Source organism: Bombyx mori, chromosome 3 (assembly GCF_030269925.1).
Source record: "Bombyx mori chromosome 3, ASM3026992v2".
Lineage (NCBI taxonomy): Eukaryota > Metazoa > Arthropoda > Insecta > Lepidoptera > Bombycidae > Bombyx > Bombyx mori.
This window is the reverse complement of record NC_085109.1, coordinates 564043-579073: the sequence shown is the minus strand read 5'-3', so window position 1 is coordinate 579073 and position 15031 is coordinate 564043. Positions and strand designations below refer to the sequence as shown.

The 15031-nt window shown below is 38.9% G+C and overlaps 2 protein-coding genes across 4 annotated transcripts; both read right to left on the bottom strand.

The window, feature by feature from the left end:
• Nucleotides 1–5026: 5026 nt before the first annotated feature.
• On the bottom strand, nucleotides 5027–12167 carry LOC101738925 (uncharacterized). Of its 3 annotated transcripts, none has more exons than XM_012688514.4 (4): nucleotides 12071–12167; nucleotides 10029–11557; nucleotides 8428–8587; nucleotides 5027–7499 (listed from the first exon to the last, which is right to left on the bottom strand). In XM_012688514.4, the coding sequence occupies exons 2-4, from the start codon at nucleotides 10249–10251 to the stop codon at nucleotides 7064–7066; spliced, it is 819 nt and encodes a 272-aa protein (XP_012543968.1). In that variant the 5' UTR covers nucleotides 10252–11557; nucleotides 12071–12167; the 3' UTR covers nucleotides 5027–7063. The 3 variants fall into 3 exon arrangements, with proteins under 3 accessions (XP_012543968.1, XP_004923936.1, XP_012543969.1); XM_004923879.5 differs by having other exon boundaries at nucleotides 5027–7496; XM_012688515.4 differs by having other exon boundaries at nucleotides 5027–7373.
• Nucleotides 11184–13208, bottom strand: LOC101739065 (high mobility group protein D). Its single transcript, XM_062674569.1, has 2 exons — nucleotides 13142–13208; nucleotides 11184–11557 (listed from the first exon to the last, which is right to left on the bottom strand). The coding sequence occupies exons 1-2, from the start codon at nucleotides 13206–13208 to the stop codon at nucleotides 11184–11186; spliced, it is 441 nt and encodes a 146-aa protein (XP_062530553.1).
• Nucleotides 13209–15031: the final 1823 nt, after the last annotated feature.

Below are 15031 nucleotides of genomic sequence, written 5' to 3'. Positions count from 1 at the left end.
TAGTAGATTATGGACCAGATAGCGACACAAATAACTCTTTATCCCAAGAAAATGTACTTCATTCTTTCTAAATTACGAATTGAAAGCGGATGGAGACGTGAGGCATATCAGTTAAGAAGAAAAAAGTTACTGGTGGTAGGACCTCTTGTGAGTCCGCACGGGTAGGTAGGTACCACCACCCCGCCTATTTCTGCTGTGAAGCAGTAATGCGTTTCGGTTTGAAGGATGGGGCAATCGTTGTAACCATACTGAGACCTTAGAACTTATATCTCAAGGTGGGTTGCGCATTTACGTTGCAGATGTCTATCAGCTCCAGTAACCACTTAACACCAGATGGACTTCGATCTCGTCCACCCACAATAAAAAAAAAAAAGAAAAAAAAACTAAAGTAGACTTAGTGGCGTTATTACGCCAATACTAAAATAGAGATAATTATTTTTTCGTTGTTATTAATACAAACCAGTTTTATTAAATCATAGGACACGAAATGATATCAACTGTTCAGCTTATTCTGTCATTAGGACCACACGTATGCAATCGGTCCACTGCGAGGTGCACTAGATCAACGACTAATCTAGTAAGGAGTAGAATGTGCTGTACACTTTGTTTACTATTTTTTATTATTCTTCCTAGGCGGACGAGCTCGCAGACCGTATTGAACGCACCGAGATTGCAGCCACCCACCTTGAGAAATGCGATCGTGGTCTCAGTTGGTTTATATAACGGCTGCTCTAGTCCAGAATACACGACTGCTTTGCGACACAAAAGCGCTCACAATATGCTCTACAACCAATACTCGTGTATCAGCACGGTCATAGAAAGAGAGAAGTAAAAAACGTGCCTAATGTAACAATGGACACAGCCTCCCAAGCCGTGTGTAGTAATATAGAGTAAATAACGAGTCCTTATCCCTCTCGCAGGGACATTAGCACCCCGAAGTACTCAACGGATGCTGCATGCTTCTGTAATGGGCGGTTCCATGACTTACACACATTGATAACACACGCTCGTTAGAGGTTGCGAGATTGTACTCGACTGGAGATGGCGCGCGGTTTCACTTGCCTTCAATTTAGAATTAACAATTAAGTAAGCATCGAAAATATGTAGTAGCCGATCCTGTCATTCATCTGTTAGTGATTATTTCTACTATATTATTCTATATATTATTATTCTATTCTACTATATTATTTAGTTTTCGGAGTCTAGTTGTGATAATTTTGGGGTCATTTAACATCCATTAAAATATTTAAAAAAACAATGTTTCCTTTTCATTGTTATCATAAACGTGTTATGTTTACTTGCCATTGTTCTAGACGGGTATTTGAGCTTATGGCTATTGCTGAAATCAAAGTGTTATTTGGGCATAACTTGCGGCTGAAGTCGGCAGAAGCGATGATGGAGTGTACCATAGGACCGCACATGCACCGGCGTTCTCCACTCGCGAACCGATCGTGGTGGGTGCGGCAGTCGCATTAGGATGTTTTTGAGCTCCAGTAACCAGCTAACGCAGCCGAATCATTCACTCTTCAGGTGGTGCCGCAGTGGCATTAGGATCTCTTTGAGCCCAAGTAAACAGCTAATGCAGCTGAGGCATCTCTCTTTAGTTCAATAAGTATAAGAAGATAGTGACAGAAATGGTGGTAGCTGCCCATCCAGCTCACAGCACGACCAACTATCAGTAATCACCACAAGATCATATTCATTACAAGTAGGGTTGCCACCCGTAATTTATAATAAAGTATTGTACGCCATTATAGATAATGTACTCTATACTTTATGTGAACAATAAAGTAGGTAGGTACACAAAAATACATTATTTGGCATGATTTGATGTCTTTGGGATTTTGAAAAGTTTAGTCATATGTATTTATTCGTTAAGCGAAATACATCAATTGCTTTTTTTTTATTGCCCTTGTAGGCAGACGAGCGTACGGCCCATCTGATGGTGAGTGGTTACCGTCGCCCATGGACTTCAGCAATGCCAGAGGCAGAGCCAAGCCGCTGCCTACCGCTGCCTACCGCTGCCTACCTCAATTGATGTCGCCACTCGCCGCGGCGCCGTCGCCACTTCACCTAAGCGATCGTTTTTTTATGAAATATTTCTGAACGCAACTTAACCTCAAATGTCAACAATGTCATTGTCAGTGCTTTTCACGATTACTTGTTTAACTTGTTTAATTGTAAAAAAAAAATGTATTCAAACTTAATAACAATTACAAATAAATTGTACTTTATTTGTAATAGTGTGTTCTTTTTTTCCTACCTTTTTAATAATCAATGTACTTTATCTACTTGTACTTTACTAAAATGTGGCAACCTTAATGACAAAATACAACTGTTCAGCATAAAGCAGGCGATGTTTGATACTTTCCAACTTACTGTAGCACCCGGGACCACTAAAGTATACTAAAACATAGTTCACCTTTAGCACGTTCTGCACATAGATTAGACTGTTCTAGAACATGTAAAGCAGTCTCATTTAGCCGTCGTGTTTGAAGGTCCCTATTTGATTTATAGGACCCTTCTCTTTGCCTTCGAGGCAGCACTAACAACCCTTTTCGGCAGACAACGTAAAACAAACCTTATGTATTTGAAAAGTACGGTTCAATTTTCTTTGTAAGACGCCGTTTGTTTCCTACAGGGTTGCCTGAACTTGGTGTTAGAAAAAGGATATTTTTTTCCTATCTAAGCTGATAGCCTTGAGAGGATCTTAATCCGTCCGTTAAGGCGTCGCCTTAAATAGTAGGTGAGCTCACGGGGCTCAAACCTGATAACGTTGCTAACACGAACCCTAGCAAAAACCGTGCTTCGCAGAATCTACCACCGGATCGGAAACGCGACCCACTGAGAAGATCCGGCGGGAAACTCAGTGGGCTGTGTCTGAGGATTAATTTACTCGTCGAGCCCTTCGTCGCAAGCGATGGGTTCGACGAGAACGACGACCGGTGCTTGAGGTACCTAAAAGCATCGTTAGTGGATCGGGAGGATCCGAAATGACCTGGTAAAAAAAAAGGATAAAAATCTCTGCTGTATTTATACAAATTGGACCATCGACAATATTAATTCGTTGTTAACTGTTTGCTGTATATGAGTACTCTTGATCCTCAAGGCTACAAAACACTTCCAAGCGTCAGTCTGGGTGCTCATGCTATATTTCTTCCAACATTTTTTTGCTTTAGATGATCAGTAATACTAATCTGTTGGACCTACTAATTGGAACAAGAGATATGATTGCGGCTGAATTAAAAAGGCTTTTTTCTGCAGGTTTTGATTTTATTACATCATGTTTTATAATTTACGATATTAAAATTATCTCTCATTCAACAAGCCACCACCACAATCATAACATAGTCATTGAGTTCTCAGTTCAGTTTCTATTTACGTTTCACTTCAGTATTTTTTTTTTTATTTTTTTTTATTGCCTTTGTAGGCAGACGGGCATACGGCCCACCTGATGGTGAGTGGTTACCGTCGCCCATGGACTTCAGCAATGCCAGGGGCAGAGCCAAGCCGCTGCCTACCGCTTAATACTCTCCACAAGCCTCGTTTGAAGAAGGACATGTCATAGCGCTCGGGAAACACCGTGGAGGGGAGCTCATTCCATAGCCGGATGGTACGTGGCAAAAAAGACCTCTGGAAACGCACTATTGATTGAACGCACGCAGTATTGATAGAGATGACGCAGCCCTAGTCAATATGGTAAGCGAGTAGACATTTCAGAGAATAACTGAGTTTGGCAGTCCCTCGGGAAGGGTCAGTGGACAATAGATTCTTTAAACACGCCAAATGACGTCACGTCGAGGACCTGACCCGCTCGCGCCTAGAGACGCAACACAAACGGTTGATTGGGTCCCGGATATTACGCAAGTCGGGGACGTAAATTGGAAATGCTTTTTATCTGTTGTTTCGGAGGCTTCCGGGAGGATATCTGCGCTGTCCTTTTTGTTTATGACTGAGGAGGATTATGGTCGAGATGAGAAATCAATTCGATGAGATTCCTTAGGAGTTTGTAGGTCCTGACATGAGCAATCTTTTTTGAAGTTCCAGAAGTTTTTTGAAGAAGGATGGATAGTTTACTGCTTCACGGCAGAAATAGGCAGGGTGGTTGATACCTACCCGTGTGGACTCATAAGAGGTCCTGCCACCAGTAATTCCGCAAATTACATTTTTTTACGCGTTTGATTTTTAGTTTCTATACGATGTTATTCCTTCACCGTGGAAGTAAATCTGAACATTTGTTAAGTACGTATTTCATTAGAAAAATTTGTTCCCGCTGGCGGGATTCCGGACACCGGGCGACTTATCCTTTAGACCATGACGTCTTCATGGATATAGATGGATAAATAGTTTAAAACAATAAGCATCTGAGATTTTTCAATCCATACATGAGTGAAACAACTAACGGGCCACTACCAGAGTCCATGACACATCACTATTTAAAAGCCGCTACCGATATAAGACATGAGATTTAGGTTTAAATCTGAATTTGATAGTTTATAATTTGATCTAATATTTCTTGGTAGCGGCAGCAATGACATTGTTATGTCAACCATACCAATCTAAACATACTAGAGGTCCCGCAGTAGTCGAAATTCGACTATAATTAATTGGAATTGTAAGTTTGTACACTATTATGATTGTATTTTCAACGCCAATACTACACTAGAGAAAAATATTAATAAAGACTAACAATATTTAATCGATTCTCAATTTGACCACAGACGTCAAGAACAAAAGTTTGACAATAAAAAGGATGCATGCGTGTGTGCGTCAAATACATGGTATGTAGTGTGTGTAATGTTTTCTTTACTGATTTAATGTATCTTTTATGCATTATTTTACAAAAATATTAGCATTGTGCACTTCTTCTCTATATTCTCTTTAAGTGTGGAAAATTTCATACTCCTCCGTCCCCGCAATTTTCGTAAAAAGGGATACAAAGTTTTTGCTTCTCGTATTGATATATATATAGATTACAGACTGGTGGAACCACATAGATAGATAAGTATTGCTTAAAAGAAAATTATACAACGTGACAATAAAATTTATTGTTCATAAAAATTATATTACAATATATTTAAAAACAATAATAGCTATTATTAAAGTATGTATTTATAATTTATTTTCTAAGGAAACACTTTAACAATCTGGTGTGTTCTTCTATATTCATTTTGTCCGTGTGTGTCCATTGTATTAACGATATGTATGATTATCGACATTTACGAAGAGGTCTACTGATGAAGAACAATATTTACATTATTGTCTTGGTAGCGGTTTAACGTAAAGGCGAATGATCTGAGTAGTCACTCGAAGATCGGCTTAAGTAGTTTAAGCTCGCTTAAGCCGGCATTGCCAAAGTCATTAGCATCGATGATGACTCACGATCTGTGTGCTTAATGCGAGTTTTTAACGTTCTCGATAGCGTAAAAGTTAACTCAAATTTGTATGGAGTTGGAACGTTTGCCTACGTTTGGCGCTAGGGGCGCTGTTCCAACTGCATACAAATTAAACTTTTACGCTGTCGAGAACGTTAAAAACCCGCACCAAGCCACAGAGTGTGAGCTCGTCTGCCTTCGGCAACATTAAAACATGTTTTTGTGGAAGTTTATTCTGCCACCCCGCGCACTAGTTTCACGCGCGGCGCCCTCGTCACACTCACTAGCTTCGGGTACCGTTAGCCGCGTCATATCAACGTACATCAGACCCTGCTCGTCTTGAATTCTTAATTAATTGTTAAAGATTGAATCGTAATTCTAAAGACAATTCTCGACCTTAGTTTCTTCAAGGTTCGCATTTTCTACTCGAATCCAGCAGTTTCTCGTGGCCTTGGTTACCTCGTAAAATTCCTATCTGGTCGAGTAGATAATTTTTATGAGCTAGTAGTCACTTGGGACCAGAACCCAGAATTCGTCGGTCCATCTAATGAAACTGAACTGATGATGAATGTATACACGTGAACTATAAAGCCCTCACATGCCTTACACTCGCAAAAGCTGAGTTCATTAGATCTGTCTTAATGAGGGGATGCGGTGGATGTTTCTTTATTGCCCGGATTGCCACATAAACTGTGACAAAATTATATGCGTACGGGCTTTGAATGTCACAAAAAAGATTGCGATGTGATATTTAAGATTATTCAGGTCTCTGACTACAAATGACGGTTGTTTCGATTTTTTGTAGGTCGCTACCGTCCAATTCAGGTAACACTATTTGCGTTAAAAAAATTATAATATATACCTATTTTGAAACTAATACTTGTATACTTTATCGCTGTCAATATCAAGGTAACTACATCTGTGTACATAGTTCATATAAAGACTTTATCGATTGCAATCGCTCTCTTTCTCTCATTTGATAATTATTTTATTACAAATTTCACTTTGTGTATGCTCGAATTCATATCATTCAAATAACATCCATCCATTATAAGAAAAAGGGTAGACAGGCGATAACCATTACGGCTCTTTAAATTTATAAATTAAAAACAAATAAACATCAACATTAATTACTATTAGGAATGTTGTGTGCATATAAAAATCAATAAATATTATGGGATTATTGGGTTACTTAGCTGACATTTAAGAATGCGACCTACTTGATCGCCATGCTAGTAACAATTTTCAAAGATAATAAACATGAATACAGTGACAATTAATTACCGAAATCGCTTTGCTTGCTAGAAAAAATTGCTGTTTATATACTAATATTCAATGTGGTTCATTAAAATGATCTCATGTTTCAGAAATTTTGGTATTCGCATTTGAAAGTAACACAGCAATGTTGGAAGTTTGATTATTGGCTAACTACGTATTTGTCATCTTCCGCAGCCACATTAATAACTTATTTTCTAATCAAACCTCGTCCACAAACTCTTACCCTAAATTACCGAGGAAAATACTTCCAAAACGTCGGGAAGTGAATTATGTAAATACAATATCAACTTACAATATTGATGCATCGTGTAATCAAACGGACAAGACAGACCCAATGCTAGTTTTATTTACTGGATAACACCCAGCCATTATATCCGACTAAAATCAATAAACAATATCGTTACAATTAACTAATGAGGCAAGATGTTTATATCTGTATCACTGGAATTGCTGTCAGCGTTATTGGATAAATTAATAGCGCTACTCTGATCGTGGCCGTCACTGTCGTCCAGCAAGTTGTGCAGGAAATGAAGACACTGTCGCCTGAATAGTCTCTGTTTCTTCGGGGGCAGTTCCTGGTAATCATTATGTATTCCTCTAAAGAATTGGAAGTACGCGGAATTCTCGTCAGCTTCGAAACTCTGGCTGGTCGAGCCCACGGCGTCCGTCCGCACGCTGTGAGGTGAGCTGGAGTCTTCCCGGTCCTCGATCTTGGTGCGACTGGTGGCGAGAGTGAACCAAGGGTTATGGATGAAGGGATCCAAGGTGTCCTCGGCTGTTTTTTTCGCCATGTCAATTTCTAGGTAGCTGGGAGCGTATGTCGTGGGGTATGGAGACGATCTTCTGCTGGACATCATACACGTGGGTCATAAATATGTTGTGCTGATTTTACTTTTATTATATATTTTACTTTTATTTCAATGTTTAATGTAGTAAATAGTTTAGTTACTGTTGTACCTACTGTTGCTAAAATCTATAAAGTACGGTCGCCAGTTACTGGTCAGTTTCTACGTGACGGCAGACCGATCAGCAAACTCAAATTGCTAACAGATCGCTAAGAGGGAACTCATTAATCCCTTGATATGAAATACAAAAATAACTTGATCTATTATTATATTATAGAATAGCTTTTGCCCACGACTCCGTCCGTTATATAGTTACTTCTTTAGTAATAGTTACTTCTTTGGCATAACGCTAAATTTTACTCCCACTTCATTTACGTAGAAAGTGAAATATTTTTAAATTATAGAATGTTAAAGAGCTATTTAAATTTTAAACCCCTATTTTAAAACATTCTTTATTGGTGCTCCACTTGCATTAGTCTTACCGTGATGTTATATCCTATAGCTTTCCTCAATAAATGTGCTATCTAACACTGAAAGAATTTTTCCAATCGGACCAGTAGTTCCTGAGATTAGCGCGTTCAAACAAACAAACTCTTCAGCTTTATAATATTAGTATAGATGTTAGCTAACTCTTTGAGTTATCATTATGAACAATATATTTTTATTGCTGAGGTGAGTGGACGAGCTCACAGCCCACCTGCTGTTAAGTGGTTACTGGAGCTTATAGACATCTACAACGTAAATGCGCCACCCACCTTGAGATATACATTCTAAGCTCTCAGTATAGTTACAACAGCTGAACATGGCCCTCCTTCATGGGGTCCGGTGACCGGTGGGTAGATTACTGGGTCCAACATCGTCCAGCGACATTTTCCTCCAATTACTCTAGGAACTTGAGATTATGCTTATTAATCGAAAAAAATACTCACACGTCGGTAGCCATGTGCTCTTTGAGGAATTCCAGTTCATCAGCTAAGTACCACCTGGACACCATGCGGCCCTTTCCCGTGCGGGCGCCGTGGATCTCGTTGCGAAGGTGTCTTGAGTATGAGTTTCTGATGTGCGACCACTTTCTTCTGACGTCAGGGACTGAGAGAAAAGAGTCGACAGGCAAACATGAAACTAAACCGTATATACCTTGGAATAAAACTGTTGAATGTCGTCGTGGCCTAAAGGATAAGACGTCCGGTGCATTCGTATGTAGCGATGCACCGGTGTTCGAATCCCGCAGGCGGGTACCAATTTTTCTAATGAAATACGTACTTAGCAAATCTTCACGATTGAGTTCCATGGTGAGGGAATAACATCGTTTAATAAAAACCAAACCCGCAAAATTATAGTTTGCGTAATTACTGGTGGTAGAACCTCTTGTGAGTCCGCACGGGTAGGTACCACCGTCCCGCCTATTTCTGCCGTGAAGCAGTAATGCGTTTTGGTTTGAAGGGTGAGGCAACCGTTGTAACTATACTGAGACCTTAGAACTTATATTTCAAGGTGGGTGGCGCATTTACGTTGTAGATGTCGATGGGCTCCAGTTACCACTTAACAACGAGGTGGGCTGTGAACTAGCCCAAACATCTAGGCAATAAAAAAAAAAAAAAAAAAAAAAAATTATAGTAAGTAATATTTCAAAACATACGTAATATAAAAAAAACTGAAATTCAACATAATTATAATACAGATTTTATATATTAATTTAGTGGGACTCGGTCTACTGAAAGTCCCAACGGTACAGCGGCCCGCTGGAGGGGTGTTAAGGCCTGCGGCCGTGACACACCGCGCCACTCTCGCTCGAGTTCAATTGAAACTTCGGCCTCATGTCTCAAGGTCAGCGATGTCATTCTCGTGGCATAACCCACACCAGGTAAGCCCAGGCTTGTCTGTGCCTCAAGCCAATACAACGCGTATCTATCCCCAAAATCTAGGGCCTAAACTCATTCAAATTCTTAGTAGATAGCAACTATATTTTCACATATCGGCAATTTTGACAAGCGGTACTAATTATTCAACTTTTATCGATATGTACCGGGTCTCTCTTTCATTACATTAACGGTTAATTTATGATACACTCTATTCTTTCATAGATTACGTTACTAACATGTAAAACAAACACTATAAACAAAGAAACAAAGATAGCAGTTTAGTTATAAAACTATGTAAATAATGAAAACTATGGCTTAGTTAAAAAAAAAACAATATACAAAAAAAACCCGTACACGCGTTGGAATATCCACGTCTCTACGCTCTATTATTTAATTTTTACACTTCACATTTTCGAATAAAACAAACAAAATACGAAGAATATCAACACTGAGATATGTGTTACCATGAACAGTGCAAGCCAATTTACACAGTGAACCCTGTAAGCAGAGTCCAAATTTCCACAAACATCTATATACACCGACCGAATTGAAATGAACACTGGTATGTCCATGGAAACGTTACGTTGAATCTTATTTCGACTTATCCGCTTTATTATTACAGTATAATCACATTCGTAGATAAAAATTAGATACGTAATGTCGCTTACCGCTCCAACCCATATCGTCGGCGACCTCCTGCCACAGCATTTTGACTTGCGCGTAATAACTGGCAACGGGCATATTACTTCGGGCGTACAGCAAAGGCCGGTCCCGCACCAACCTTATCATCTTTCGATCTTCAGCTTGGTTACAGTCGACTAAGCGCCCTACCGGCGGCGACATGGAAGCGTCACTGTCGAACTCTTGTTTTATCATCACTTCATTGGGCATAGCTGCAGACCCACGCGGCTATACCGCTAGTTCACGACTGACGAACAAGGCGACGCGCACACTGTCAAACAGACACGCGCAGCGCGAAGCAAGCTCTCAAACGCGATCTCTCTCGTTCCAGTTACATCGCGTTGGAAAGGGACGGAGATAGAAGCACGTGTAAAAACAAGGGCGCAGACGCTCTGACGGCTGGCCAGTATTGTATTTACGTTATTGATTCTAGTCGGCGCTGCCGGTTTTTTAGCAAGTTTTATTTTTGGGTCGCCTCGCGCTGGCCTAGCAATGGCGGCCGGCGGACAACTTTAAACTATTCCATTTAACTGATTTTACAATTTTATCAAATCTATTTGTCTACGAATTAAGAGTATTTTGTTATTGAATTAGCTCTCGGATTTTAGTTACGCAAAAATGTCTTTAAAAGTTTAAGAAAAGATTAGTCAGAAAACTAGCTCATATTTAATTTTCAAATAGATTGTTCATTATTTGAAAACATTATTACACTTTAAAATACAAATTACTCTATATACGTGTACGTAACATGAACATTTTTGAACTTCATTTGTTTAGTTGTTTTTATAAAAATAAAACAATAGGCTCGGTTTTCACATTATTTTATGAAATATTTCACTTAAAATTTTATAAAACACTTGGCATAGTAAACTTACACTTACCTACGTTAAATAAATGCAATTTCATTAAAATAATACCTTTATAAAAATACAAGTAAACTTCTAAATTGTATTAATAATTAAAGAAAATATATATAGAAAATACTCCTTGAAGCACATTTTATTATGAGTTATCGAACAAAAAAGTGTATTATTTAAATCTAAGTAACAAAAGCCAGAAAGAAAAAAAACATTCATTTCATGGTCCAGAATTTAAAATGATAAATAGTAAAACTTTAAAACTAAAATATAAATTTAAAGAGATCATTCGCTGTCGTTCTCATCATCTTTGTCATCGTCATCATCATCATCGTCCTCGGCGTCCTGTTTCACTTTCTTTGTTTTTGGCGCCGGTTTCGCTTTCTTCCCGCGTTTTTGGGTTTTCTTTTTTTTCTCTACGGGACCGCCGCCATTTGCATTAAATGATTCTAAATCTACAATGTATTGTTCTTTGGCTTTTGCCGCCTTTTCTTCCCATTCGCTTTTGTCATACATGGACCTCCAGATTTCGCCTGCTTTTTTGGCTATCTCCGTTACTTTTAATCCTGGATTGTCATCCTTTATTTTTGATCTAGCGCTGTTCAACCATAATAAATACGCTGACATTGGTCTTTTCGGTTTATCTGTCATTTTAAATCCTGTAAATAAACAAAATATTGTAGACATATTATGTGACAATAATACTCTAAATAGAAGTGTAGTCGCCATTAAGAATGGTGCTTGCTTATAACGTGACGTTGAATCTATAAGCGATAATAACTACATATAAATGTGTGATCCATGAGCTTATCTGCCTTCGTTAGAAATATAACTATGAATAATTTAAAAGTTAAAAATCGATGCAGTCAGACATTTTGTTCATGGCAACACTCGCGCGGGACGCGTTCTCTTCTGGGAGCGTAACATCAAACTCAAACATCAATGACAACAACAATTTAACCCAAAACATACATTTAGATTGGAACACTACTGTTTAATAATTCGATTTAACAGATATTACAACAAACACTTTTTAAAACTCAAAATAGTTGTTATAACCTACAAAAGTGTTCCTAGAATGGCCTATTTAAGGCGAAAAACACGAAGAACATAAAATATTAATATTCACACAATTCTACCGTTATTTACATGTAATTATAAATGAAACTCACCTTAAATATGTATTTTTATACGACAGAAGCGTGTTATTTTTGTTACTAAGGCGGGAGAGCGCGAAATGCGTACCAAACACCGTTGTAGCTGCTCGCCGTACTGAGCGCCACAGATTACTATAAAATCTCCCCTTAGTCGTTGATTCACTCTCGGTCGCCGCGAATGATTCCACAGATAAATAAAGTGAATAGTATTAGAAACAAAATGACCGCTCTTTTTAGATTTTGTAGGATTTTATGAGAATACTTGGCAAATAAATGGTGTACTATGTGCTTGTATATATCTTGCAACTTTGATTCTTTAAATTGAAGTAATAAATTATACTACATAAATCTTACAAAGTTAAACAATTAAAAGAGTTAAATTTCGTTTGTTATGAATAGGGCGGTCGTTTTGTTAACGTTTTAATTTTTAGACTTTGGAAGGAAGTTTTTTCTTCATTTCCTGAAAATTACTAAGGCTGTTACTAATTAATAAGGTAAGTAATTAAGCTATGTACAGCTTTTTCTAAACTTTTCACGGGTCATTGATAGATAGCGCTTAAGTTAATATTTCGAAAGTTGTCCGGCCAGACTCTAGTCACATGTATTAATAAATACAAAGAACTTGACAAGAGCCTGTGCGATACAAGTAGCAAAATAATAGGCAGATCATTGATATATCTATCTAGAAAATCTTTATACAGGATACGATTATAATAAGAACTTATCGAACATTGATATTGTGCGGGTGAACATTGACACTAACATTGTTGACCCCTAAACGTTTTTTCTTTTAGCTTTAATTCCCTCTTGCATCGAGTTCTTGACAACAAAAGAGATCAATACGCGCAGTGAATTTGAAGACATAACTTTTCTTTACGATTTCCGTTTCTTGTAGATACATACATACATTAGGTACTACCGTCCCTTATAGCACCAACATGTGGAGTAATCGAAAGTAAAATAAAGGATTGTAAATGGCCAAGATTTGAGAAAATATTAATATATAATTACATTGAGACCTCGCACAGGGTCACAACCTGCCCCGTCAGTTCCCACACTGACTTCAAAGGAACCTTCAACACTTACGGGTACGAGAACCGGAGCTGGACATGACGGTCCAAATCGGTTCAGAGAGAAGAGCTTTCGCTCTCATCGCTGTCTCTTTCTGCGTGATAAAAAGCAGAAGTCGAGCATCCACGACAGCCACACATCAGATGAACTTGTTTTTTATTGTTGTCTCTGTTGTCCTTGTACGAAAATGATACCATGGCTCATGAACATCAGCAATGATAGAGGCAGTAGCTAAACAACTCAGTACTCTTCGCAAGTCTCGTTTGAAGAAGAGCATGTCATAGCACTCTGGAAACAGTGTGGACGGGAATTTATTCCAAACTAGGATTTTTTTAATTGCTTAGATGGGTGAACGAGCTCACAGCCCACCTGGTGTTAAGTGGTTACTGGAGCCCATAGACATCTACAACGTAAATGCGCCACCCACCTTGAGATATAAGTTCTAAGGTCTCAGTATAGTTACAACGGCTGCCCCACACTTCAAACCGAAACGCATTATTGCTTCACGGCAGAAATAGGCGGGGCGGTGGTGCCTACCCGCGCGGACTCATAAGAGATCCTACCACCAGTACGTGGCAGAAAATATCTCTGGAAACGCACTATGGATGAACTCGGCTTCGACGATGGGCGATACGAACATACGGTAACACAAAGGTTCCAAACGATTCTTGGACTACCGACAATCCGAACGACCCTCTTCTGATAAAAGTCAAATGAAAATAGCTGGTATTTGGGAGACCCAGACCAGAAGTAGGAAGCACTACTCCACGCGAGACCGAACTTGCGCTTTGTAAAGCAAAAGTCTTTGGTGAATTGTAAAGTGCAGCTTTTTGTGTTGAGTATTTTTAGTATTTTGGACGCCAACTTGGCTGTACTCTCCAAATGGTTCCGATATTGGGCATCGCTCGAAACGGCGACCCGATGTATCCCAATACTCGTGAAAGGGTATAAGGAGAGTCCTTGGAATTGCGGCACTATGACAATAGGGTGCTATCAATAGGCTATCAATAGGCTATCTATCCCAGGATCAAAAGGGTCGGAGAGAGCATTGAAACTTCTGGAACACCAGCGTTAATGGTCGTGGTAACGCCCATCCAAAAAGTTAGCGATGCAAAGCCTTCGAAATTCCGTAAGCTGCTTAATTCAACTATGCCAGTCCCTGTAAAAGGTCTTCACGATATCAAGGCTCACAGCGAGTGTCTCGCCCTTGCTCTCCAAGGCTCAACCTCACCTGTGAGTAAGGTTTACAAGAAGATCGCCAGTCGAGCGATCGTGACGGAAACCGTACTGTCAGTCACGGATCAACTGCCGATCCTCCTTGTGAGGATACGTACCCCTCTGTAGCGCTACTTTTATGTAATTTACAATATTATTTCTCTACCGTATTCTATCCTATCTATTCCACTATTCCAATCTTTCTATACTCTATTTCATCCTAAAAGTATTTCTATTATATATCATACCAGCCCTATAGGGGAAGAGTTTGAAAAATAAGCATAGCCTAAGAGTGATAAGTAAAATTCCGATTTTTTTATACCTCTTTGTCCACTCCACAAGTATTAAAGCGTGAATTGAAAGCACTCTAAGTCATAATTTACCTTTTCTCTTTCATATTCCACGTTAAATAATTAATTTTCACAAAGTTTAAGACGGTTCAAGATTTATGAGTTTCTTTTTTATGTATTTTATGTTTTAGACTATCACCGAAGTTGGGTCGTTAATTTTGCACCTTTGTGAAGTCGAGTTGAGACCCAGGGTTGTCGGGTATGATATTTTTTGAATTGAATTTGAAATAATACAGTGACACGGTACGGAACTGCAACTATTTAGTGCCGAGCTATCTATTTGCAGAGGCTCATTGTCCATTGGCAAGTGCGTCTAAATTCAGAGGTCCTTTTTTTATAC

Excerpts from the sequence above, each read along its gene's own strand:
- LOC101739065 (XM_062674569.1), bottom strand. The coding sequence starts at position 13,208 with ATGAGAGCGAAAGCTCTTCTCTCTGAACCGATTTGGACCGTCATGTCC. Across the intron at positions 11,558-13,141 it reads CAGCTCCGGTTCTCGTACCC|GATTTAAAATGACAGATAAA; the intron begins GTAAGTGTTGAA and ends GTTTATTTACAG.
- LOC101738925 (XM_012688514.4), bottom strand. The coding sequence starts at position 10,251 with ATGCCCAATGAAGTGATGATAAAACAAGAGTTCGACAGTGACGCTTCC. Across the intron at positions 8,588-10,028 it reads CGACGATATGGGTTGGAGCG|TCCCTGACGTCAGAAGAAAG; the intron begins GTAAGCGACATT and ends CTTTTCTCTCAG. Across the intron at positions 7,500-8,427 it reads GAGCACATGGCTACCGACGT|CAGAAGATCGTCTCCATACC; the intron begins GTGAGTATTTTT and ends TATGATGTCCAG.